Raw genomic sequence first — 27,663 nt, forward strand, 5'->3', positions numbered from 1 at the left:
CTACAGCACTATAACTAAACTGTTCAAAGTTTTACCTTTTATTAACATCCACACTCTTCAATAAAGTCCACATTCCTTTAAGTTGTTTTTAATGATGACATCTGTTACAGCATCAAAAACAAACTGCACATTCTTGGTGTCTGTGGCACAGGTGAAGTGGGTATAGATCTCCTTGGTATCTTTTCGTCTGTTCAGATCTTCAAACTGGCACTGAATGTACGCAGCTGCTTCTTCATATGTGTTGGAACCTGAGGCAGACACCCAATATTCTTAGTTCAAATTATAACAGCTGCCTGAACTCAATTAAGTCAGGCCATCACCATTTACTTATGGAGAGAGGGACTATAACCCAATCGAAATAAACAGATTTCTATTTTTCTATAATCATTAGGTTTTTCTATAATCACATGTTTCTTGAGTGCATAATCTCATTGTCAGTAAACTTATCACAAAGATCCAGGAAAACAAAACTTTTTTCCTTTTTCCCTTTTATTGGCATTTTTTAGCTAAAAAATTTAGAAAGTATAAAAACAAACTAGGGAAATAGGAGAATGCATTTCTAGAAGAACACAATTGCTTAAAAAGTTAAGAGAACTTGTGTTCCTTGGGTCATGTTGAAATAAACAATTCAAAAGGGTAACTCATGCTTCTTTTCAAAATCATCCAGTTTTAACAGAGCTTAGCCTCAGAGCCTTACAGCAATAGTTTAAATAACCAAAGGTAATCAGTAGGTGCAAATGGGAAGGGGCTTGAATTGCACACTTTTAAGTGGTGCATTTTATGGTACGTGAAGATCTCAATAAATCTGTTATTTCTTCAAAGAGGGGGTTATCCAAAGTAACCCTATTTCAACAACATTTGAAATTAACACTCTTAATCACCTGCTTCCGAAACAATCTTGTTTACTTGTGAGTTTTTAGAATAGCCTTAGAAATTGGCTACAGAGCCAGGGAAACTCAACAAAGACAAAACACAGTTGCCTGAGAATTAGGGGCTATTTTCAGTGACATTAAACATGACCAAAAAAATATCAACAACCAAGTATATAAAGAAGACTAAATAACAAAGGAAAGCTTAAGAAAAAAATGACTATTATTTAAACAATATTTTAAAAGAGGAAAGAAGATAGCTTTGTAGGTGGTCGAATAAGATTTGCTGAGATGTACAGAACCTCTGTAAATTAAAGCACCTGCTGTTGTTCAGTCCCTCAGTCATGTCTGACTCTCTGCAACCCCATGGACTACAGCGTGCCAGGCTCCTCTTTCCTCCACTATCTCCACAAATTAAAGTCCACTGAGTCAGTGATGCCATCCAACCATCTTATCCCTCTGCTGCCCCCTTCTCTGCCCCATGAGGAATAAGGAAAGGCAAAAATTTAGGCAGATGACCAAATCATGACGTGAAAATTCTTAGGAAGAATGACAGCAATGGAAAACAGGCTTGGAAATTCACCCCACCCACTACCGAAAAATGGATAAGATATTGACAACTCTTTGCTGTGTGTGAAGATTCCCAGCTGAAACATTAACATCAATCCTTTACTTGTCTTAAAATTTTTCTCCCATTCTAAAATCTATCTACCTTTTATAAACTTAAACCAACTCTCATCTTCTTCCTCACTCTTAACAGAGGCTGCAATTCTAAATTCCCTATGAAGAGAGAGGTCACAGGGCTTTAAAACTATATCTCAACTTTTTAAGTTGAAATGAAACTCACATAACATGTAGTAAGTTTACAATCAGTGGTATTCAGTGCAGTCACATGCTATATAATCACCACCTCTCTCTAGTTTCACACTTTCCTACCACCCCAGAAAAATACCCCATTAAGTAACCATTCCTCATTCCCCTGTGTCAATTTCCTGCCAACCAACTTGCTTTCTGTCTCTATGGATCTGCCTATTTGGGATATACCATATGGAAGGAATCATACAAATGTGACCTTTTCTGTTTGGCTTCTTTCATTTAGTATAAAGTTTACAGTATTCATCAAAGTTGTAGCATTATCAATACTTTGTTCCTTTTTATAGCTGAATAGAAGCCTGGCAGGCTGCACTCCATGGGGTCAAAAAGAGAGAGACGCGACCGAACACACACACACACACACATACCTAAATAATATTCCACAGTACAGATATACTAATTTATTTATCCATTCATCTTACCTAGACTCTTGATTCCTTCTTTTCCCACCTGATTCCAAATTTTGCTCCATTAATTACATCTACTTTTAACAACTTCTCTTTTGCTTTAGGATCTTACCTCTAAGCCTATAAACACTTAAAGATCTCTCTCTCCTTCCCCTGTCATCTAAGCTGCTCAAGAGGAGGCTACACTTGTCTTTATTTCTTCACTTCCTACTCAGTGACTCACTGGTCCTGGCTCTGCTCCCATCATTCCACTGACAATGCTCTCCATTAACAGTCAAAGATCTTCTAACTGCTAGCTCCACAAGACATTTTTTCAAAATGCATTTACTTTACTTATCTGCATATGACATTGTTGACCACTCCGCACTATTTAAACTCTCCTCTTACTTTATGACACTTTAGCTTTCCAGATTCTTCTCTTTATATCCAATACAAACCTTTCTTTCTCTCCTGCCAACAGAGGCTGGTATTTGCTCCCATTCTATTCTTTTCTCTCCTCATTCTATATCACCCTAGGTCATCTCATCCATTTTCATGTTGTATTTACACATGATCCCAAATCAGTATCTGTTAACTAACCTTTAACCTCTCCCCAAGCTCCAAGGCCATACATATAACTATTAAATATCTCTATCAGGATGTTTCAGAAACTTCAAAACCAACATTCCAAAATATGAACTCATATTTAACATTCCTAAATGAATTTATATTTAGGAACGTACCAAGTACCAATCAAGAGTACCTCTGACTCTTTCCATTTCCTTACCCTAGCTACACCCTTTCACCTTATTATATAAAGCATTTACAGCTAACAAGAGGTCTACTTTCCTAGAAACACTTAATTCTGATCTAAAGGTCATAATGATACAGCCCTAGCGCTCACGTTTGTTAACCATAACCTCAACTGACTGAGCTAAGGGTTTTTGCCTTACTTAACCTTGGCCAATCAATCTGAACTTTGGGCCAACAAATCCCAATCTAGCCTGGTTTTTTAAATGGAGGAGATATAGTAACCATGACAGGGCCAACTTTTATCATATACACTGAACAGGAGAGAGTTGGTAAGGAGAGAGAGAAGAATAGGGAAGACACAGGAGAGAAAAAAGATGGGCAAAGAAGGGCTTCCAGGACTTCTGACAATATTTCCTAATTCTAACTGCATTCTTGAGAACCGTCTGCATTCTTGTCCCTGAATTCTATATCTCTGTACCTTCACCAAGAAAGTCCTTACTAATTCAACTCCCCTACTATCTATCTTTATTGGCATCTATTATGTAATCTTTTAAAATCAGTTCCTACTACATCATGTACCCCAAAGAATATCCTTCAAAAGTTCCCCTCTGTCTCAGCATGGCGTACAATGCCCTCTACGAGCATCCCTGCCCATTTCTCTAACCACTCCTCCCCACAGTCTAAGCTCCAGCAATTTCAAATTCCTCCTAGGTTTCAGAACAAATCATGTCTTTTTCTTTTTTTGCACATGAAGTTAGTTTATTAATGATGACATTTTGAAGCCAACCATTTTGATCCAGTATTTAAATAACAAGCTGTTTAATATTAAAGCAGAAGCTACTGTCACAATGCTGCAAAAATACAGCTTTACCCATAAACCTTTCACACAAATATACATTAAATGCTATTTTTATTTAAGCAAGGCACCCCTATTTGTTCTAAAATATGAGATGTGCTCTCCACTGAAACACCAAATAAGGAGACTGAGATTTTTTCCCTATCTAGAGCTGGTTTAAATTCAAGTGAACCCACTGATGTCCTTACCAGTCATGGCAGTTATGACAAATAACATCAATTTTAACTGCAGATTTTTATATATGCTATTTTCTTTTCCTAAAATGTTTTTTACTCCCCCATCTGCCTGATGATTTCTAGTTCATCCTCCTACTCTCTCACTCCAAGTGTCATTTCCTCTAGAAAAAGATTACATTGATCCCACTGAGGTAACCACTTCTTTGGTTCTTCTATTAATGAACATTTCACACTAAAATGAAACTCTTTACATGTGTCTCTCTCTCTCTCTTTCTATAACTAATGTTAGTTTCTTGAGTGAAAAACTCTATCTTATCCTTGTTTTTTGTGAATATATTTATATCAAATTTTTATCTTTCTTTACCTCAAAAAATGAGGGCAGAAATATAATCATCATAAATATGATTATGTCTGGAATAGCACTTTAGACTTAAGGGGTCTTAGGCACATGCTTAATACTGATACCACTACAAATGAACACTCTCCACAAGGAGATACATACAATATTCAAAATGAATGACAGCTGTAGGAAAGTCATGAAAGTTTCGATTCAAGATGTATACCTCCAACAGAATCTTTCATGACCCTTTACCTGTGTATTCTGGATAACAGATAGTTAATGAACTCCTCTTTATTTTTTCCTCAAAAAGATCTTTCTTGTTGAGAAACAGAATGATCGAAGTGTCTGTAAACCATTTGTTGTTACAAATGCTGTCAAAGAGTTTCATGCTTTCATGCATTCGGTTCTGAGAAAGAAACAAAGGATGATATAGGTCAGTAGCAAAAAGTAAAAGTAGATTAACTATTAATGAAAAACAGACCAGAAAGGGTTTATTTCTTTTCTTTCCTTTGACTGTGCTACACAGCATGCAGGATCTTAGTTCCTCGACCAGGGGTTGAAGCCATGCCTCCTTCGGTGGGAGTGTGGTGTCCTAACCACTGGACCACAAGAGAAGTCCCAGACCACAAAGTTTTAAAACCACTGACGCACAATCATGGAAACTTGTCAGATACTGATAATACAAAAGCTGAGTCAGTCCTTATTTTTATAATTCTTAAAGCTTGGGAAGTGGGAATAAGGACTAGCTAATAAGAGACCTAATCCTGTCCATATACTCAGTGTGCTATCATATCTTCTTAAGGTTAATAGGGTATAGATCAATAATTTGAAAATTTAATCTCACTGACAAGGAGAAAAATTAAGACTATTAGGTTCTGGTTCAATAAGTAAATGGATGCACAAAGTCTTCCTGAGAGTTATTTTCCATTTCCTGCTTGCATTAGACAGGTCTTTTATTTACCAGAAGCTCCAACATACCATCTCCTCATCTTCAGCCAGAACAAGGTCATAATCACTGAGGGCCACACAGAAGATAATTGCTGTCACTCCCTCAAAACAGTGAATCCACTTTTTTCGTTCTGATCTTTGGCCACCTACATCAAACATCCTGAACAAGGGGAAAGAAGGCACAATTTTAGCAAGGTCACACACACATATTTCTAAACTGAAATGGTTAGGGAAGTTCCCACTATTGCATTTTCAAAACCCCATTTATAATAAAAAAAGACAAACAAGAAGCAAATAAAAATTATCTGTAGTTAAACGTAAGAGAATATGAGAAAATAAAGTTGAAGAATAATCAAGATTCTCATTTTAGAGAAACAGTTGAGCCTCCTCTCTATCAAAGCTTATGCCAGACATGCCGAAAGTCAGCAGAGTGAGCAGTGAAACAGATTAAAGGAAGGAGGGAAAAAAGAAAAGAAAAATGAAAAGCTGAACAATACTGAACAATCTGAGATAGTAAAAATAATAACTAACATTTGCCAGACACTACCCTAAACATCTTTAAGTACATTAACTCATTTAACCCTCATAACACTCCTGTCAGTACTATTATTATCCCCTTTTACAGATGAAGAAACTGAGGTGCAGATATGTTCATTTGCCCAAGGGAACACTACTAACAAATGGGGACTGGAGCTCTAATTCCTGTACCCAAGCTGGTACTCACAACACCACTCTACCTCTCAAAATGATTTATCTCTTTAGTTAAAAGAGATAAAAAAGAAAAAGAACAATGAAAAAACATAAATCCCCAACTTGCATCCTGCTTCCATAACTCTACTGATTCAAAATTTTGTTCTCCTTACTTTTTCTTTCTTTAAATCGAGTTATAACTGAGATATGTTTTTCTTACTTTGAGGAAAATATTTTCGAGATTAATTGCAGAAAAAAGTAAATTATATTTTGTAGTAGAACTCTAAGAACCCAGTGTCTAAGCACAAAACCAGTATTTTCCAACTTCAAGTCTCATTCAACCTAATGAATAATAACAAAGCCTCAAAACCGTTCACACACCTTATGTTCCACTTCTGATTAGTTTTACTCCACTAATCCCTTCCAGGAGACTTAACTTGATATTCTGAGTAAACTGCTGAACTTCTGTCAGCAGTGTCCTCTTTTATCACCTAAGGTAAAAGGAGGACCTGCACTGCTTTGTTTTTTAACTGGTTACTTGTCTGAGGAGGTATGTATACAAATGGTTAGCTACTCTTAAGATATATGTTTGAATGATAATGATAAAATGTTTTAAGGTTAAACTCTGCCAAGCTTGTTCAGTGTGTTAGATCTACAGGGACTAGGTGTCTATTTCAAGAGAATATTTACTATAGAGATTGAGAGAAATTTAAGACATAGTTGAATAATTTTTCAGTGTATGTTTTAAAAGAACAGTCATCTCAACTTCAACTTTTGGCTGATCTTAACAGTTTTTTTTAAACTTTAGTCCTGACCCCTGAAATGAGGCAATCACAAGTTGGAGCTAATACAACTTCTAAAACTTTTAAGTTTTAGAAAAGTTAACATCACACATTTCACCATGGACCTTCCAAGGGCAGACACACACTGGTACACCAATAATTTCAGTATGCTCTACCATTTCTTTCTATGAAATCCGCAAAACTGGTAGAACACTGTGAAGTTCCCAAAGTGGGCTTTTCACATATATTAACATTTATAGTATCATTCACTAACATCAACATTTTATAAACATTACCTCATAACTGAGAGGCAAGTAAGCAATTACAGAATGCCTTGCATATAGCAGATGTTCAATAAATGTTTGAATAAATGGATAGTGGTTTTTGCCTAGAGAGAAGAGGAAAAGGAAGAAGTGATAGTACTTCATAACAAGATATCTACATGCCAACAATAAAGTGTGTGCAGAACCTTAATTAGATCAGGCTATTAATCCTGACGTAAAGAGACCAATAGGATTTACCTAACTAAAGATCAACTATGACATCGACAAGTTTCCCACACTAAATAAGTAAAGGTCATGACATATAAATGGATTACTAATCTTATAGCATACATCTCATTTTTACAGTTTCATGACTTATAATCCATGGAGACTCTGCTATTCTTGTTAATAAATTAATCAATACTATGATAAGCAGCTCTTCTACTCTAAAAATATTCAGCTGAACTGCTATTTTCCTCCATCAGGTTTCAAATCCATTTTGGTGTATTAAGACTTCAAGACCTCAACTAGTGTCTAGTAATAGCTAAACTCTGTATGGATTTTGCATACTGTTTTGCATACAGAATTCTATGAAGCAATTTTTTTCAGAGAAAAGAAAATTGAGAGAATCTGAGCTAGAAGTTACATTTGCATGCAATAATGCTGAATGTCACACTCTACATATAAGTGTAACAAAGTAGCTAAAAAGGACATCATATATCAAAGAGGGAAGTTTACTCCTAAGCTCAAAGGTCACAAAAGCAGAAAACAGGAACCAAAAAGATAGGTCTATTATTAACACGGAGACAAGCTGAAGCCTATTCTAGAATTACTAATGCTGATGAGAAAATCCTCTGTATTAGAATACTAGAGTTTTCTCTCTCTAAAACAGTAGTTGTTTATAAATCATCTTACTTCTGCAAATTAACTCTACCCCTAGATCAATATTCCACTCTGTACATAGTATTAAGAATTAAGCTGTGCATTATACTGTGCACTAATCAGTCAAAGGCCATGACAATATTAGCTTCATTCCATTAAACGTAAAGAGAAGTGAGATCCAGTAAGAAACGGTTGACACTGGTGAGAAAAGCATTTCTATTTTAATATCAAAATGCCAGAACAAAGCCACATAAACTAAACCAAAACACTACTTTCTATCCTTTTAGTATTGTTGCTACCCTTCTAAACAACAAACATTCAATACCTGTTTTGGTGACTCCAATAAAAAAGCAGCTGAAAAGAATAAAATTAAAGATAAAATAAATTGGTAACCACATGATTACTTTTATTGATACGTAAGTTCTAATTTAATTTTGAATTCAAATTGCTCCAAATAGAAAAAATATTTGACACTATTTGGAGAAAGAAGAAACACTTGGACCCATTCACTTAAAAGAGCCAAATACTAGCAGGTGAATATAATTATAAATTTCTGAATCAAAGAAAGTTGCCTAGATAAATTATACCCTGATTAACAGATACTAACTAAAGGAAAGATATTTGTGTTTGGCATATCTAGAAAAAGGCTAGTGACTTACTTGAAGTATAGGTCTTTGAAAGTGAAATGTGTTTCCACAATGCCTGTGGTCTTCACTCTCGTCCGCAAAACGTCTTGCTGAGTTGGAATGTAGTTGGTTTGGGATATTCTATCCAAATCATTTAGGTAACTAAGTAAGTAAAATACACATTTATTTTTACCTAATGAAGCCAACCATGTGCAGAGCAAGTCAACAGACTAAACTAGTTCTTTGCTGAAAGCAGAATCTGTACCTGTCACTAAAGTGGCAGAACAAATCAGATCTTCAGTATCTTAGAAATGATAATGAGGAAAAAAAAGGGGACTCTAGCACAGGACAATTAAAGTAGATTCTTTATACACTACACAAAAGTCGTATTAATTCTACCAAAATTTAACTGTGAAAGCCAATAAAAAAACATGAAAACACTATTCTTAATAAAGACTCCTGAAATTCAATACTAAATCAACTGTGCATTGCACAGTACAAAAATCCAATCAAACAAAAGCCCTGAGACAGTTAAATTAATGGGTCATTTGTCTGTTTAAACATTTGCCAGGGCATTAGAAATGCTGTTTGAATTATTAAAATTAAAAAGAACTACTAAGCTCAGTAAGAATGAGTATTTATTTCCTCCTGTTTTCATTCATGAAACAGAAAAGTTAAAAGATTTCTTTTTAATCTAAGCCAAAAACAAATACCTCCAAAGAAACTTCACTTGTTCAGTGAAATAATTTTAAAAACTTCTTCAAAGCTAAATTAAATTCTTCACAATTTCAGGTCCACCCCCCCCCCCATCTTTTTTTAAAGAACAGCTGATACCATAGTAAGTGAATTATTAATGACCCTCTATAAAACTTGGTAGGAAATGGCAACCAACTCCAGTATTCTTGCCTGGAAAATTCCATGGATAGAGGAGCCTAGCAGGATATAGTCCATGGGGCTGCAAAGAGTCGGATACGACTCAGCATGCACACACACACAAAGCTAAGTACCATCATTAATGTTAGGGAATTAGTCAAGCTTAGATCAACAATTATGAAAAAAAAACAACACTCTATAAATCATGTGTCTTCAAGTATAGTTAAGAGGATTCAGAGCTTACTGAATGCATGTTTTAAAAATTACAATCTAGCTTTGATGACTATGGAGAAAATTATAGAATCCTGACAGGAGGAGAAGGGGACGACAGAGGATGAGACGGCTGGATGGCATCACCGACTCGATGGACATGAGTTTGGGTACTCTAGGAGTTCGTGATGGACAGGGAAGCCTGGCATGCTGCGATTCATGGGGTCGCAAAGGGTCAGACACGACTGAGAGACTGAACTGAACTGAACTGACATGTTTCTAAAGTCAAGTTTTCATTTTAAAAATATGTTTCTCAAATATCAATTAATTTCTTCTTATAACAATTTAAGCTAGAATGATAGGAAAAGTAGGAGAATATAATATTGGAAAAAATACCTTAATGCTTAGAGATGCCTTCATTTAGTACAGAGATGAATACAGGTAACAAAAGCACACCAAGACCCCAAAACAACATTAAGAAAAAACCCACACATTCTGAATATAGGTCTTATAAACACACTGTAAAAGAAGCAATATAGGACAACATGTAATAGCTTAACAGAAGTATTAATTACAAATTTTCTAAAACTATGTAACACTCCAGAGAATTTTCTTAACAAACAGATGCTTCAACTTTGTCCCAAGACTCAACATTCTCCTTTTATACAAAGTCTATCATCATGATCTAGACAGAACATTTTTAAGTGGTAACTGCTAAGTTGCTTCAGTCGTGTCCGACTCTGTGTAACCCCATAGACGGCAGCCCACCAGGCTCCTCTGTCCCTGGGATTCTCCAAGCAAGAACGCTGGAGTGGGTTGCCATTTCCTTCTTCAATGCATGAAAGTGAAAAGTGAAAGTGAAGTCACTGAGTCATGTCCAACTCTCAGCAACCCCATAGACTGCAGCCTACCAGGCTCCTCCATCCATGGGATTTTCCAGGCAAGAGTACTGGAGTGGGGTGCCATTAGAGAAATCCATAGTGTAGCCCAGCCACAAAGAGTTGTGTGCATAAAAGGGATATCATAATTTTAACTTCTCTTGTTAGCTGGCAATCAATGTAAAGCCCTTATACAGAGAGAACTTACTGAGTAGAAAGAAATTCAGGACTCAGCTGCAATTGATTTCTCTCCTCTCACTTATTTACTATAAATGACCACAGAGCTACTCTAATGATGCCAAGTCTCCCATTTATATTCCAAGAGGAATATTTTTCTCCAAGCCACACAAAATGACCAATGGCTCTATAATCCCAAACTGAAACAATTTTTATAAATATATCCTACAGAATTCTAAGGGTGTCTGTTCCTAAAATATTCCCTTAAGAATAGGCACTGAACTTTCAATAGGGTCACCAAGATATTTTCTGTTTTAGTTTCACAAGGAAAAATTACTTACTATGAAGCAGAATCATTGAGCTGATATTCCCTGGATCTGCTGAAGCAAGCTTGCACCCCACCATCTCGCCATAACCGTTTAATCACTCCTGCTAATTCTGGAGTCATGACTCCTTCTTCGGCACTGCCAGCTAAAACAAACAATTGCCGGGCATCGTCCTGAAGAAAGCATTTAAGGGAGAGAGACAGATGATTCTCTATTTCTTGAAGACTTAATAAGTGTCTCGTTAACACACACAGGCAAATAGTACCACACATAATACATGGTAACTACTTCTAAAAAGAGACATGAAAGAGACCTTTCTTGGCAGTGTAGTTTGAGAAAATTTACAATGAAGCCTGTCTCCTCCCTTCTCACCCCATTACAGTCAGAAGTGCACTCCCACTTCTCACACCACCATTCCTTGAAAAGATCTCTCCTGACTGTCCTACAAATCTCCATGCCGGTCACTCGTGATTTCTTTGACAGAAGAAACTGGTCTGAGAGACAGGCACATGGAATACATCCCCATTCTGTTAAAGGAAGCCTACAATAAAAATAGAAATGAAAAGACTAGCAGATAAGAGGTAAAGTCTAAACACATCAAAGGGAGTAAAACATTAATCAAGTTTAAGGCAACACTGTTCTCTTTCCCCCTCCAGATCTCACACAGAAGAACAGGAAGGAGAGACTGAAGCATTTACGGAGTCTGGACGTCTAGTGGGGGAAATAAATCCCTAAGGGAAAGATTTAGAGTCTCCAGGTTTCCCCGAAGTATAATAATCTTCTAAATAAGAAAGAGGAAGAAAGGCAGAAGGAGGAAAAGAAAGTACCATGAAGAGATTTGATCAAAACTTCCTGAGTCACAGGCACGGCTTTCTAAGTGGTTACAGTTTTAAAACCTAAGACGTGAGAGAGAAAGAGGACAGAAAGGGCTGTGAGAATTGTGACTGCATTGTTCTAACCAGCCCTGCTTGTCAGATACTTTAAAAATAAACACAGATCTCATGGGATGATTTCCCTGCCTTGAATCTAATTATTTATCTGTCTCAGGAGATTTTTAATTAACTATAAGAATGCAACTGCTAAACAAATTCATAAAGAAGTAGTAAAGAGGGAAGGGGAGCAATCAACTATATCACAAGTAGTCAGGTAATCTTCTTCTTTTGCGATTCTTTCCAGTATTTTTCCTAGTAATATTTGAGACCCATCCCTCTCTAATAAACTTTATCTAATATCTATATTCCTCTTCTCTATTTTCAGATATAATAATTTTATAAAAAAGGAATGAATGAGAAAAGCTCAAAAATTACACAAACTGGCAATGTACTCAACAGTGGGCATGTCCTTTTACGTATATGGTGTAAACCCATGGACTGTAGCCTACCAGGCTCCTCTGTCCATGGGATTCTCCAGGCAAGAATACTGGAGTGGGTTGCCATTTCCTTCTCCAGGGGATCTTCCTGACCCAAGGATCGAACTTGGGTCTCCTACACTGCAGGGAGATCCTTTACCGTCTGAGCCACCAAGGAAGTTATACGTGGTAGATTGCCTTATTTAACATTTAAAGATTTTATAGGGATGTCCCTGGTGGCTCAGTGGTAAAGAATCTGCCTGCTAATGCAGGAGACACAGGTTTGATTCCTAATCCAGGAAGACCTCACATGCTGCCAGAGCAACAGCCCTTATGCCACAACTCCTGAGCCTGTGCTCTAGAGCCGGGAGCCACAGCTCCTGAAGCCCACACGCCCTAGAGGCCGTGCACAACAGAAGCCACCACGGTGAGAAGCCCAGGCACCACAACCAGAGAGCAGCCCCTCACTCACAGCAACCAGAGAAAGGCCTACGCAGCAACGGAGACCCAGCACAGCCAGAGATAAAACTTTTTTTTTTTTTAATTAAAAAAAAGTTTAAAAAAGACTTTACAGTCCCTTGGTTCTGAAATTTGACCTATACTCATACAAGTATTCAAAAACCTCAATAAGTATGTTTTTTAAAATATCATGATTCTGATTTTAGAAACTTTAAAACAGAGATACTTATACATATTTTTGCTGTCTTGACTTTGTTAAGTTTTAGGAGGAAATGTCTTTCCCTTAACCCCTTCCTGAGACCTACTCCTGCCTGTCCACAATAAACCCTCTTTTATAGGTTCATAAAGAGGCCCCCCTTTTCAGTGATCATCATACCTCCGCCTATAAAGCAAATATGAAAAAGCAACCTATCCCACACCAGTTCTATGCTTTTCCATTCACTCTCCTACCAACTACAAAAAACTAGCAAAAGATAAGTGAGGAGCTATAAATATAAATCCTTACATATGAAAGAAAAAAAAGAGAAACTTCAGAAAATTATATAGGGTTGTAGATTATGATGAGTAGATGCTGGAGGGCTAGGTGATTCAGCAGGCATGAAGGAATTAACAATATCAACTGCTTCTGGTGCCACAGGAGTGTTAGGACCTAGAGATTAATGGTACTGATTTGATCAAGAAAGAAATGAAAGGAAGAGGGATAGTATGGTGTGAATGTTTGTATCCCCCTCAAATTTCTATCGGAGAAGGCAATGGCATCCCACTCCAGCACTCTTGCTTGGAAAATCCCATGGACGAAGGAGCCTGGTGGGCCGCAGTCCATGGGGTCGCTAAGAGTCGGACACGACTGAGCAACTTCACTTTCACTTTTCACTTTCATGCACTGGAGAAGGAAATGGCAACCCACTCCAGTGTTCTTGCCTGGAGAATCCCAGGGACGGGGGAGCCTGGTGGGCTGCCGTCTATGGGGTTGCACAGAGTCAGACACAACTGAAGCAACTTAGCAGCAGCAAATTTCTATGTTGAAATCGTAGTCCAAGTGATAGTTTTAGGAGGTAGGCCCCCTGGGAGATGCTTAGGTCATCAGCATGGTGCCCTCACGAATGGGTGAATGCCCTTATAAAAGAGACTCCAAAGATCCCTTCCCCTCCTGCCTAGTGAGGACACAGCAAGAAGTCTGCAGCCTGGAAGAGAGCTCTAACCAGACCATGCTGGCACACAGTTCTCAGGCTTCCAGCCTTCAGAAGTATAAGGAATACATTTCAGTTATTTATAAGCTACTGAATCTGTGGCATTTTATTACAGCAGCCTGAACATTCTAAGACAGAATGTCAACTTGCATCTGGTGACAAAGGAATGATGGGACCCAAAGATTAATAACAACTAATTCGACAGACGAAAGACAGGAAGGGAGAAGGAATGGCCAGGATAGAAAGGAGGTCAGATAGAGAGTGAGAAATAAAAGAGGAGGAAACTAAGAAAGTAAGTAAACAACTGAGACGGAGAAAAAGCCAACAAAGAGAGGGAAGAAAGTAAGTATTACTAACCAGTTACTGGACACAGCAAACACGATAGAGAAACAGAGTTGGGTGATAAGAAGGAATGAGAAGAGAGAGGAAGAAAGTAAGAAAGCGAGAAAGACCTGGTAGATGGTGTGGGGAAGAAGGAAGAAGAAGACAGGCTGGTGAGAGAAAGGACAGGAAGGAATACGACAAAAATCAAGACTTCATTTATTCTTGTCTCAGCTACCACATTTTTCCTGCTCAGAGGGTTAGAAAAACAGTGTCTAATTTCTGTGATGTGGAATTTCTACAAAAATGTCAAAGTCATGCCCCACACATTCCTCTTCACTTCTTCTTTTGCTCTCTTCTCTCCAATCATTTTACAGTCCTTATTACAGCTTCCCTTCTTTCATGGCACCTCTAGACTTCCTAGTCTAACATTATCAATTATAACCATCCTTTTACTATGATTCTCTACAATACTTTTCCCACTTATTTACTGAATATTAATTTGCATTTGAAAAGTTGACAGTTGCTTAGAAGAGTTCAAAGCTACTCTACAGACATAGAGGCTTTGCCTTTCCAGGCAGTCTCCCGAAGTCACTTCCTTTTATTGACCATAGCATCTAAGTATGAGAATGAACACAGCTGATGACTCCCTTAGTTCTAGGAAAGCGTTGTATACATTCCCAGCCTTCTCTTGGAATTTAGCTAATGATGATATAAAAAATCCTCCACCTTCATTTTGGCCCTCTCCCCACCGTATCAAATATCTTAATTTACAAACTACACGTTCAGGGCCCAATAAGTATTATAATCAATCAACACTACTTCTGAATATCTGACATTTCAAAAATTATACTAGGACATGGTAAAAATCAATTCTATAGCCTACAATACAGTGTAGTATAAGGATACAGTATTCTTGAATACCAGAAAATCGCCTCTAAAATTGAGACTTAGTGTTCACGTCCTTATCAAGTTTATCCCAGAGACTGGTATTTGTTTTTAATCTCTGCACCTCAGAAAGCAGAGCTACTTATCATGACAACCTCTTTCAGATCATTTTAATTTATCATTTACTACTACAAAAGTCAACAGCGCTGTAAAAGCAGCAAGTAAATAAAACAGTTACCACAAAAACCGACAGTATATCCACAGAATCCCATTTCCTCGATTTATATTTGTGGCAGTAATCTCTTAAAGTAGACTGTTAACACATCTCAAATGAGCAGACAGTAGTTTGCTACATCTTGTCACTTACATTTATTTCCCTAAAACATGAAGCAGATTTTGCTCAACTGCATCTACTGAAAAAGAGCAAGTAAAGAGGAAATGAGAAACACTTACTGCTCTGGCAGCTTCCCCAAAGTCAACCTTCAGCCGTCCCATAGCCCTTATGATTGCAATGATGGACTGTATAGTATTGCTGTAGACAACTACTTTATACTGTTTACATTCTTCCTCTGAATAGCCATCTTCATGAATGATTCTTTAAAAAAAAGAAAACCACAAATCATTACCATGGAACTAAAATGAAAGACACTATGGACTTTTACACATTTTGAGGAAATGTATTGAACACTTTTACAAAAGACCATGTTCCAACTTACTTCATCTGTTTCACAATAGTGCTTTTGCCAGATTCTCCAGCACCTGAAAGAAAAGAAAACCAGACTTTCAATTCATCCGTAATCCAGCTCAAAAGTATGATGTCAACATGAGTGATAATTCTAGATTAACAGAAACCACAGGTCCCAGGGAAAACTTTGATGAGGTTTTTCTATCAGGAAAAACTACAAAGCTTCTCCATTAAAGATTTCACACACACACATATATATACATATATATTTTTACTTTCTTCAGCAACCAAATATAATTCATTGAAAGTGTCCCAGTGTCATCGTGATATAACTTGTGTAAAGCAGGCACTCTAAAGGAGATATGGCAACAGAAACACCTCTACAAACTCTTCATCTACATGAAACATCATGCATGATACAGATACTGAATACAGGCAAAAAGGAAATGATTATTTTTTGGCTATTGACTTCCACTAATTCCTCTGTCTGTATCAATGAACCTGAGAAGAAACTTCCATCTTAACAAATCCAACAGTCAATTCTCGGCCATAACTAAAGAGTTCAAAACACAAGCAAAGGGGGCATTGTCTCTACCACCTTTCCTCTGTATATTCCCTCAAAATCACATTTCCCTCCTCAGCCACCTGGAATCACTTTAATAACCTCAGATGGGGCCCCGGAACTCCCTGACATTCCACCTGCACTTCCCTAGTGAACTCTCTCTTACTCCCCAAGATGCCTATCTGACACCACCTCCTCTCTCTCAAACTTTACAAACCCCTTCCCACTCTGACTCTCAGCTAACGATTCCACCTCCTTCTTATGGGAAAAAGTAAAGCACTCTGAAAAAATTATCTCATTTTCCCATGACCAAACCCTTCAATCTATCTCAGTTCAGTTCAGTCACTCAGTCATGTCCAGCTCTTTACAATCCCATGGACTGCAGCACTCCAGGCTTCCCTCTACCAACTCCCGGAGCCTACTCAAACTCATGTCCGTCACATCAGCAATGCCATCCCAACACCTCATCCTCTGTCGTCCCCTTCTCTTCCTGCCTTCAATCTTTCCCAGCATCAGGGTTTTTTCAAATGAATCAGTTCTTCCCATCAGGTGGCCAGAGTATTGAAGTTTCAGCATCAGTCCTTCCAATGAATATTTAGGACTGATTTCCTTTAGGATGGACTGGTTGGATCTCTTTGCAGTTCAGGGGACTCTCAGGAGTCTTCTCCAACACCACAGTTCAAAAGCGTCAATTCTTCAGTGCTCAGCTTTCTTTGTAGTCCAACTCTCACATCCATACATGACCACTGGAAAAACCATAGCTTTGACTAGACAGAGCTTTGTTGGCAAAGTAATGTCTCTGCTTTTTAATATGCTGTCTAGGTTGGTCATAGCTTTTCTTCCAAGGAGAAAGCACCTTTTAATTTCATGGCTGCACCTACCATCTGCACTGATTTTGGAGCCCCCCAAAATAAAGTCTGCCACTGTTTCCATTGTTTCCCCATCTATTTGCCATGATCTTCGTTTTCTGAATGTTGAGCTTTAAGCCAACTTTTTCACTCTCCTCTTTCACTTTCATCAAGAGGCTCTTTAGTTCCTCTTCACTTTCTGCCATAACGGTGGTGTCATCTGCCTATCTGAGGTTATTGATATTTCTCCCGGCAGTCCTGATTCCAGCTTGTGCTTCATCCGGCCCAGCATTTCGCATGATGTACTCTGCATATAAGTTAAATAAGCAGGGTGACAATATACAGCCTTGATGTACTCCTTTCCCAATTTGGAACCAGTCTGTTGTTCCATGTGCAGTTCTAACTGTTGCTTCTTGTCCGGCATACTGATTTCTCAGGAGGGAGGTCAGGTGGTCTGGTATTCCCATCTCTTGAAGAATTTTCCAGTTTGTTTTGATCCACACAGCCAGAGGCTTTGGCATAGTCAATAAAGCAAAAGTAGATGTTTTTCTGGAATGCTCTTGCTTTTTTGATGATACAGTTTGATGTATGGCAATCTGAACTCTGGTTCCTCTGCCTTTTCTAAATCCAGCTTGAACATCTGGAAGTTCACGGTTCACATACTGTTCAAGCCTCCTGGCTTGGAGAATTTTGAGAATTACTTTGCTAGTGTGTGAGATGAGTAAGGCTGTGCGGTAGTTTGAACATTCTTTGGCATTGCCTTTCTATGGGACTGGCATGAAAACTGACCTTTCCCAGTCCTGTGGCCACTGCTGAGTTTTCCAAATTTGTTGGCATATTGAATGCAGCACTTTCACAGCATCATCTTTTATTTGAAATAGCTCAACTGGAATTCCATCACCTCCACTAGCTTTGTTTGTAGTGATGCTTCCTAAGGCCCACTTGACTTCACATTTCAGGATGTATGTGAAGGATGTCTGGCTCTAGGTGAGTGATCACACCATCGTGGTTATCTGGGTCATGAAGATCTTTTGTATAGTTCTTCTGTGTATTCTTGCCACCTCGTCTATCTGCACCTCCATTAATCTTCTCTACCTTCATCACTGGATGAACTATCTCTGCCAGTATATCTAAGACTAACCCCTCCAACTTTGCACTTTTCCACCTTATTTTACCTACTCAGTGTCTTGGCTGCTACAATTATTCCATGTCCCTCAAACAACATTGAGTTTTCTCTACCCACTGGTTTACTCTCATCAGTATACAAACTTGCTATATTACCTTCCATCTTATAATCAGTACAAACACACCCCATGCATGCATGCGTGTTAAGTCACTTCAGCTGTGTCTCTTTGCGATCCCAATGACTGTAGTCCACTAGGCTCTTCTGTCCATGGGATTCTCCAGGCAAGAATACTGGAGTGGGTTACCATGCCCTCTTCCAGGGGATCTTTCTCACCCAGGGATCGAACCCATGTCTTCTGCATTGGCAGGCAGGCAGGTTCTTTACCACTAGTGCCACCTGGGAAGTCCCTCAAACACACCCCACTTCCTACCTTTTCTTGACTCCACAAATCTTTCTCTAGCTACCACTTCATTTTCTCTCTTCCTCTCATACCCAAACCCTCTCATACACACAACCCTCTGAGTTGTGTGTGTGTATATATATATACACACACATTTTGGCCAAGTCTGTGCCCCTAATTCTCCTTAACCTATTCCAATCAGGTGTTTATGCACTACTCAACTGAAACCACTTCTCAGTGTCTTCAGTAACTTCCATCTTAACAAATCCAATGGTCAACTCTCAGTCCTCATCTTACTCAAACCCTCAAAAGCAGAATTTGTCCAAGTTGATGACTCCTCCTGAAATATTTTCTTCACTAGGCAGCTACTAGAACCCACATCCTACTGGTCTGACTCCTACTCCACTCCTTCTCAGTGTCCCACCTCCTGCCTCTGAATTCTAAAGGTTGTATTGCTTCAGGGCTCCTTCCCTGGATGGTTTCTCTACCTACATTCACTCTCTAGGCCATCTCATCTAACCTCACAGTTTTAAACACCATTCATAAATTGGTAATAGTTAACATCCACTGAATAATACATGCTAGACACTGTTCAAACACTCTGTTTGTGTTAACTTATTTAATCCTCACAATAACCCAGTGACGTACATATTATTACCATCTCCATTTTATGGAGATGTCAAATTAACTTGTCCACCATTACATAGTGAATGCCAAAGTTGAAAACTGCATTTACACAGGATGGTTCCAAAGTTCTTGTACACTGCCTCTTTCCTAATGATTCTCAACCTCTAATCTAAATCCTGGCTTCTAACCTTGACTCCAGTGTCATAAATGTAAATCACTTACCTGATAATCTCATATTTCTAGTAGACATCTCACAATGTCCAAAATGAGTTACTGCCTCCCCACCCTTATCCTCACACAAACCTTGCTCTACCATGTTGTCTCTTCTCAGTAAATGACATCAGCATTTACCCACCTGCTCAGGCCAAAACTGGTGACATGCAGCTAATATACAGATGGAATGTGGGTGCCAGGACAGATATGTATACTGAATTAGTAGAGCTTAACTTTAAAAATAAATATAAATATACAGCTCTAACAGTTTCTTCTTGCACCACAATGGATGGTCATGAGCATACTGGAAATCATAGACCTAGATCACTGCAAAAGACTCCCAAATGGTTGAATGCTTCAGATCTCACCTTTCCTATGGTCAGTTTTCCACTCAGTAGCTGGAATGAATTTTGTAAAATGTAAATCAGACCTTGTCACAACTCTGTCCCCAAACTCTCCTATAATGTCCAATTACACTCAAAATCAAATTCACGGGCAATAAGGCCCAATATGCTCCAGCCCCTGCCTGCTTCTTCACCCTCAATTCCTGTTATTCTACACTTTGTTCTCTGCACTTGTCAGACCAGCTTTCTTGCTTTTCCTCCAGCATACCGAACTGGTTCTCAATGAGCTAGATCCTGACTCATGATTTTCACATTTACCATTCCTTCTGCCTGGGATAAATTTTTGCAATATCTTCTGCATCCAGGTTTCTACTTCCCTCAAAACAGCCTTCCCTGACTAATCTATCAAAACAGCCCCCACTTGATCACATTCTCTCCCTTTACTCTGTTATTTTTTACAAACTACCAATCACTTCCTCACATTATTTATTTGTTCATTTCCTGTCTTCTCCACAAAATATAAGCTCCATGAATCTTTGCTCATCCTTGTATTCCCAGGGTCTAGAACTGCGCTTGATATAAATTGGTTACATAGGTAAGTAATGTTGAACAGATGAATAACTTTTGTTTTATGTTGTTTTAAAAGCATAATCCTTTATAATCTGTTGTTAATATTTCTCAACTTTATCAACCAAAATTGTTGGTTAAAATAACGTTCAAATCATTTTAAAATTCCAGATATCTACATTTTTACAGAATCAAAAAGAACATTTATATATGGTTTTATCTCTGTTCTTACCACTTAATTGACAATCAGAGGTGACACTAAAATAGTAATAAGCAAGTAGCACACAAAGAACTTTCTTACGGTAGTGAAGAAGCCGAAGTTGAATGGTCCTGTGAAGACCTCACCTACAAGATCTTCTAGAACCATCACCCAAAAAAGGTGTCCTTTTCATTACAGAGGGCTGGAATGCAAAAGTCAGAACTCAAGACATACCTGGAGTAACAGCAAATTTGGCCTTGGAGTACAAAATTAAGCAGGGCAAAGGCTAACAGAGTTTTGCCAAGAGAACACATTGGTCATAGCAAACACCCTCTTCCAACAACACAAGAGAAGACTCTACACATGGACATCACCAGATGGTCAACACCAAAATCAGGTTGATTATATTCTTTGTAGCCAAAAACAGAGAGGTAAAACAAGACTGGGAGCTGACTGTGGCTCAGATCATGAACTTCCTATTGCAAAATTCAGACTTAAATTGAAGAAAGTAGAGAAAACCACTAGACCATTCATGTACAACCTAAATCAAATCCCTTTTGATTATACAGTGGAAGTAACAAATAGATTCAAGGGATTAGATCTGATAGAGTGCCTGAAGAACTATGGACAGAGGTTCTGACACTGTACAGGAGACAGTAATCAAAACCATCCCCAAGAAAAAGAAATGCAAAAAGGCAAAATGGTTGTGTGAGGAGTCCTCACAAGTAGCTGTGAAAAGAGGAGAAACAAAAGGCAAAGGAGAAAAGGAAAGATATACCCATCTAAATGCAGAGTTCCAGAGAACAGCAAGGAGAGATGAGAAAGCTTTCCTCGGTGATCAATGCAAAGAAATAGAGGAAAACAATAGAATGGGAAAGACTAGAGATCTCTTCAAGAAATCAGAGATATCAAGATAACATTTCATGCAAAGATGGGCACAATAAAGGACAGAAATGGTATGGACCTAACAGAAGCAGAAGATATTAAGAGGTGGCAAGAATACACAGAAGAACTATACAAAAAGATCTTCATGACCCAGATAATCACGATGGTGTGATCACTCACCTAGAGCCAGACATCCTTCACATACATCCTGAAATGTGAAGTCAAGTGGGCCTTAGGAAGCATCACTACAAACAAAGCTAGTGGAGGTGATGGAATTCCAGTTGAGCTATTTCAAATAAAAGATGATGCTGTGAAAGTGCTGCATTCAATATGCCAACAAATTTGGAAAACTCAGCAGTGGCCACAGGACTGGGAAAGGTCAGTTTTCATGCCAGTCCCATAGAAAGGCAATGCCAAAGAATGTTCAAACTACCGCACAGCCTTACTCATCTCACACACTAGCAAAGTAATGCTCAAAATTCTCCAAGCCAGGAGGCTTGAACAGTATGTGAACCGTGAACTTCCAGATGTTCAAGCTGGATTTAGAAAAGGCAGAGGAACCAGAGTTCAGATTGCCATACATCAAACTGTATCATCAAAAAAGCAAGAGCATTCCAGAAAAACATCTACTTTTGCTTTATTGACTATGCCAAAGCCTCTGGCTGTGTGGATCAAAACAAACTGGAAAATTCTTCAAGAGATGGGAATACCAGACCACCTGACCTCCCTCCTGAGAAATCAGTATGCCGGACAAGAAGCAACAGTTAGAACTGCACATGGAACAACAGACTGGTTCCAAATTGGGAAAGGAGTACATCAAGGCTGTATATTGTCACCCTGCTTATTTAACTTATATGCAGAGTACATCATGCGAAATGCTGGGCCGGATGAAGCACAAGCTGGAATCAGGACTGCCGGGAGAAATATCAATAACCTCAGATAGGCAGATGACACCACCGTTATGGCAGAAAGTGAAGAGGAACTAAAGAGCCTCTTGATGAAAGTGAAAGAGGAGAGTGAAAAAGTTGGCTTAAAGCTCAACATTCAGAAAACGAAGATCATGGCAAATAGATGGGGAAACAATGGAAACAGTGGCAGACTTTATTTTGGGGGGCTCCAAAATCAGTGCAGATGGTAGGTGCAGCCATGAAATTAAAAGGTGCTTTCTCCTTGGAAGAAAAGCTATGACCAACCTAGACAGCATATTAAAAAGCAGAGACATTACTTTGCCAACAAAGCTCTGTCTAGTCAAAGCTATGGTTTTTCCAGTGGTCATGTATGGATGTGAGAGTTGGACTACAAAGAAAGCTGAGCACTGAAGAATTGACGCTTTTGAACTGTGGTGTTGGAGAAGACTCCTGAGAGTCCCCTGAACTGCAAAGAGATCCAACCAGTCCATCCTAAAGGAAATCAGTCCTAAATATTCATTGGAAGGACTGATGCTGAAACTCCAATACTCTGGCCACCTGATGGGAAGAACTGATTCATTTGAAAAAACCCTGATGCTGGGAAAGATTGAAGGCAGGAAGAGAAGGGGACGACAGAGGATGAAATGGTTGGATATCATCACCAACTGGATGGATATGAGTTTGAGTAGGCTCCAGGAGTTGATGATGGACAGGGAAGCCTGGAGTGCTGCAGTTCAGGGGGTCGCAAAGAGTCAGACATGACTGAGCGACTGAACTGAACAGCAGTATTGGAAAGAAGTGATTTTGCCCATGCATATCTAAAAAAACCTTAATGATTTCATTCTGAGGAAGAGAATACAAAAGCATACCAGGTACATTTTATATAGTCTCAAACACACGATTCCCAGATTATCCTATGTTAGCAACAACTACAAAATTAACTATGAAAAGTAGTGATTAATGAAGTAATGTGTACCATTCTTTTATATAATGAAAACAGCATTTCAATCACTAATGTTGGATTATTTTGAGTGAATAAGTTTATTAATCTCAGAATCAATTTCTACTCATCCCACTAAGTTCTACGCTATGAAGGTGCTGATTTTTTAAAATGTTGCTCTCTCTCATGTTTTTCCAAAGTTACTCATAAATTGTCAGTTTGTCTTTTCTTTATCATACAACATTATCACACAACATACAGGTTTTTATCAGGCATCTAGTTCTATTCCTTAAAAGAAAGCACCTCTTACCATAGAACTAAGCACAGGATCTGTTTCAGTGGGCATTCCATGGCACTTCATACAAGAAAAGAATCACTTTATACCAAGTCTTTGCCCCATTCAGTTTCTAGATCACTATGAAAAGCACCACCATCTTATGTTTCTTCCAAGTATGAAATCTAAGAGTCATCTGGAAGCCACTCACCCTTCTCTCTTTACATCTGGCTGTAACAAAATCTTTTTCTTATGCATTTCTCAAATTAATCCTTTCTATTCTTCACATATCTGAGCCTGACATTACATCTATTGTATGTTACTGCTATAATTTTCTCAAACTTCTAGTTTAAGGCCCCTCTTCCTTCTCATCATCTCCAAATGGCTCTATTAAAAAAAAAAATCAGTTTAATAATTCTCCAAATTCTTGTAACATTTTCTATAAGCCTTTTTCTTACTAGTTTGAACTCTTTACTTTCACCTCAATCCTCTGTGCTTCCCTGCTTCAATAGTAAGCTCTCTAATAACTTCTCACTCTTAGGTTTTCCCTAAACTGCTTCCCTTGTCTCACCTTCTTCCCCCAATATACACGTGGTGTTTGAAACTTCCTAATTTTATCTTCATCTTTTTACATATCTTCCTTCAAAATTCATCAAATTTAAGGAGAGATTCATTTAACTATCTCCAATCTTCAACAGTAAGGATATAAAGAATGGAGTAAACATAAAGGAATTGCAAAGACCGACTCCATGGCTTGGAGAGGAAGGAACTGAAGATGACTTTGTAGGCAGAAGAGGCAGAACTGGGCAGGCGACAGATATACAGGGGAAAAATCTCAAAGTTTCCAGAGACAGGAAGGAATGGGATAAGTTCGGCTTAAAAGGTTTATCCTTATAACAATATTTATCTAAGGGACATCCTATATAAAAAGGAAAAAAGGCTGAGAGCTGAAGTTATAGAGATTTTTGAGAGAAAATGAAGACAAATAACTAAGTTAGATGGCCCTGTTCTCAATAAAAGAAGCAAGGCAGTCTGCAGAGAATAAAGGAATAGAATTATTAATAATTTAAAAATCATGTTATAAACTGTCAAACAGAACAAGAAAGAAACGTGCACAGCTTAGTGCACACAATCACCAACACTGTAAAACCAAAAACAATTTACCAGTACATACTCTACTGTAAAAATCACTGCAATTACCTAAATATATTCTAAATTTCACTTTTAAGGAGCTCCTTGAGAGCAGGTTTCAAATCACAGGCCCTCTCTATTTCTTCCCACAACATATATTATATTATGGGTGTAAAAAGTAAGAGGTGGTGATGATTTCTTTGCAGGTTTTCTTTTTTAAGGTCAGTGAATCACTAGCATAAATAAATCATTACATGTCAGTAAACACATTTTGCTTACATACACACTGATTTTAAAAATTAACCCTGAAAGATGGCTGACGCTCAAAAACACCATGTCACCTGATACCTCCTCTTTTTCTCTTTCACTTTTGACTAAAAGAAAACTTTAAAGTCAGCCCAAAGAAGGTACGTGAGTTTATTATGCTCTTTCATATTTGTGTGCCATCAGGTATAATAAATTTCTTCATCTATAAAACAGGGGTCCATAGGAGGTTCTTAGAGCAGTGCCCAGTACATATTAGGTATTCAATAAATTTTAACTAGCCATTATTTATGAATGTTGTTTTCTCTGTTCTGAGTACCACCAAGTGATGTTAAGGCCCAAAGAGCTTAACTTAATAAAAACTTGTTGGATATTGGATATTGATGTTGATTCAAAATCGCAGTAGAGCGTTGGTTGTACAGCGGTGAGCATAGCTGCCTTCCAAAATCGCAGTAGAAATGGTGTAACTACTTAGCTGCTCTCTCACAACAATACTATAGACAGAATCTGGATTCACACACTTAAACAGCAACTTACAACCTAAAAGCTATAGCAAACTACATCAAAGCATTAGTCATTTTCTCTGCCCCACCCTGAGGAACAAAGACACTTTCTTCCTTAAATTTATTTTCAGTTCTAGATTCTCCTGTCTGCTAGCTCTTCTCCCACACTTCTCACCCATCTGCACCTCTGCAGCTGTTTCTTTAGGCTTCCCCACAGGTCTCTGCACTACTACCTTCTTCTACCTCATATACTAGTAGTTACTCCAGTGGCACCTGAAAAATCTCTTTTCCTTTCAAATACTTGTTTCTGTGGAGAAATCATGAAACTTCTAAAAGCCCAGGATTACAGCTGCAGCGTAACCCACTTTCTAGAGGTGTCCACAGCCCCCAGCATGTCACTATTTTTGGATAACCCTCTAGCCAGTGCTGGACCAAGATACAGCTCATGGACTCTCCAGAGGCCTCCAAAATCAGACTATGGGAACATATGACTGGAACAGGTATAGACAGCGTCTCTCCCACAGCAAATTGAAAGCTTGGTTGGTACATTTTATTTTTCTTTCTAAATTATTTTCACCTTTCATTTACAACTCAGGCACATAAAAAGATTTTTTTAGTCAAATGCCTTTCTCCAGGTGATCTTCCCAACCCAGGGATCGAACCTGGGTCTCCCACACTGCAGGGAGATTCTTTACCATCTGAGCCACCAGGGCAGCCACGTAGTAACACACTCTATGCAAGAGGAGACTTTGGTGCTAGCTCTGCCATGACTAGCTTGTGACTGTGGGCAAGTCACCTAATTTAATGTCCAGTTTCCTTATACATAAAAGGTGAAGGATTTTGGCCTCAATGTGCTTTATGGCTGTATGCTAATATTCAATGACTGTATTATAATACTAAAGACAGGCTACATAGAGGCTTCAAATCAAACCATGGAGCCACATCTTCCTATTAATCCAGCAATCCACAGTACTACCATAATACTGTGATCAGCATGTTCTCCAATTATGCACTCTAGTCAAGAAGGAACAAAGAGCAGAAAGAATTAAAGAGCGCAACAACAGTGAGAAGGTAAGAGCTGTCTAGCAGCCAAGCTCCTATAATCATGCTCAAGGATACTCTGTATTTATACAGTCTCAAACTAGAATAACATTCAAGTTGATTACTATTCATAAAAAAAGTGAATATCTATAACTAAAGATCACAGATGCACAAGTCATGCTATTTCCAATAAGATTATCTATTGTGGGAGGGGTCTCATGTTGATGTTTGGCATAAATCAACACAATACTGTAAAGCAATTATCCTTCAATTAAAAATAAATGTTTTAAAAAAGATTATCTATTGTTCATACTGATTCCTTTCTATTAAGGCAAAAGTAGCTAACAGAATAAAAATTCAGATTAAGGTAAAAAACTGACATTTCATCCAACATGCTTTTCAAGGTACGATACTTAACACAAAGACTAGTTTCCAGCTTTCTAACTCAGTAAAAGAAATGGTTAGCAAAATTACAGATGGGGAAAACGTCACAGAACAAACAAAAATTGTTATTCAGCCTTTGAAACAAACAAAAAAACACAAACATATCTTGCATTGCCTGGCACTGCTAGACACTGAAACTTCAAAGACAAATAAGTTTAGGAATTTATGGTCTTACAGGAGAAGTTAGATCTATTTTTCTTGTGAAATTAACCAGTTTCCTTAACCTAAAATATAATTTTTTACCCCAGCCCACTGTCCCTCTAAGCATGCCAGTCTTCTGCATTTAAACATTCTTGAAATTACTATTCAATTCAAACTCAACTCTTTGCTGAAGCCTCCCCTATTCCCTCTGAACACAGTCAATTAATACTCCCTGCTCTGATGGCTGGCACAGATTATTCCCTTTCAGCATCAGCCCTAGAGGTTAATTTCCAAAATTAAGCCCCAAACTGTGCTTCCCAGTCACATCATCTCATTTCATCTCTAGCCAGCTCTGGCTACTCAATAAGAAAAAAAATTTTGACTCTCTTTCCAGCTCCTAATCTCATAAACTGCTAATGGGTTTTTCTTAATTTCGATTAAAATGGT

At 38.2% G+C, this 27,663-nt stretch overlaps 1 protein-coding gene across 1 annotated transcript in view; it reads right to left on the minus strand.

The window, feature by feature from the left end:
* GNAI3 (G protein subunit alpha i3) overlaps positions 1–27,663 on the minus strand; it is a 47,599-nt gene that overhangs the window by 3,003 nt on the left and 16,933 nt on the right. The window contains exons 2-8 of the mRNA XM_040232116.1: positions 15,831–15,873; positions 15,568–15,709; positions 10,924–11,081; positions 8,478–8,606; positions 5,232–5,361; positions 4,506–4,659; positions 36–248 (exon numbers count right to left, since the gene is read on the minus strand). Of these exons, the coding sequence (XP_040088050.1) occupies positions 58–248; positions 4,506–4,659; positions 5,232–5,361; positions 8,478–8,606; positions 10,924–11,081; positions 15,568–15,709; positions 15,831–15,873 (947 nt within the window). The 3' untranslated portion in view covers positions 36–57. The remainder of the gene's footprint in view (positions 1–35; positions 249–4,505; positions 4,660–5,231; positions 5,362–8,477; positions 8,607–10,923; positions 11,082–15,567; positions 15,710–15,830; positions 15,874–27,663) is intronic.

The sequence above is a fragment of the Oryx dammah genome, unplaced genomic scaffold (assembly GCF_014754425.2).
Source record: "Oryx dammah isolate SB20612 unplaced genomic scaffold, SCBI_Odam_1.1 HiC_scaffold_28, whole genome shotgun sequence".
NCBI classification, from domain to species: Eukaryota; Metazoa; Chordata; class Mammalia; order Artiodactyla; family Bovidae; genus Oryx; species Oryx dammah.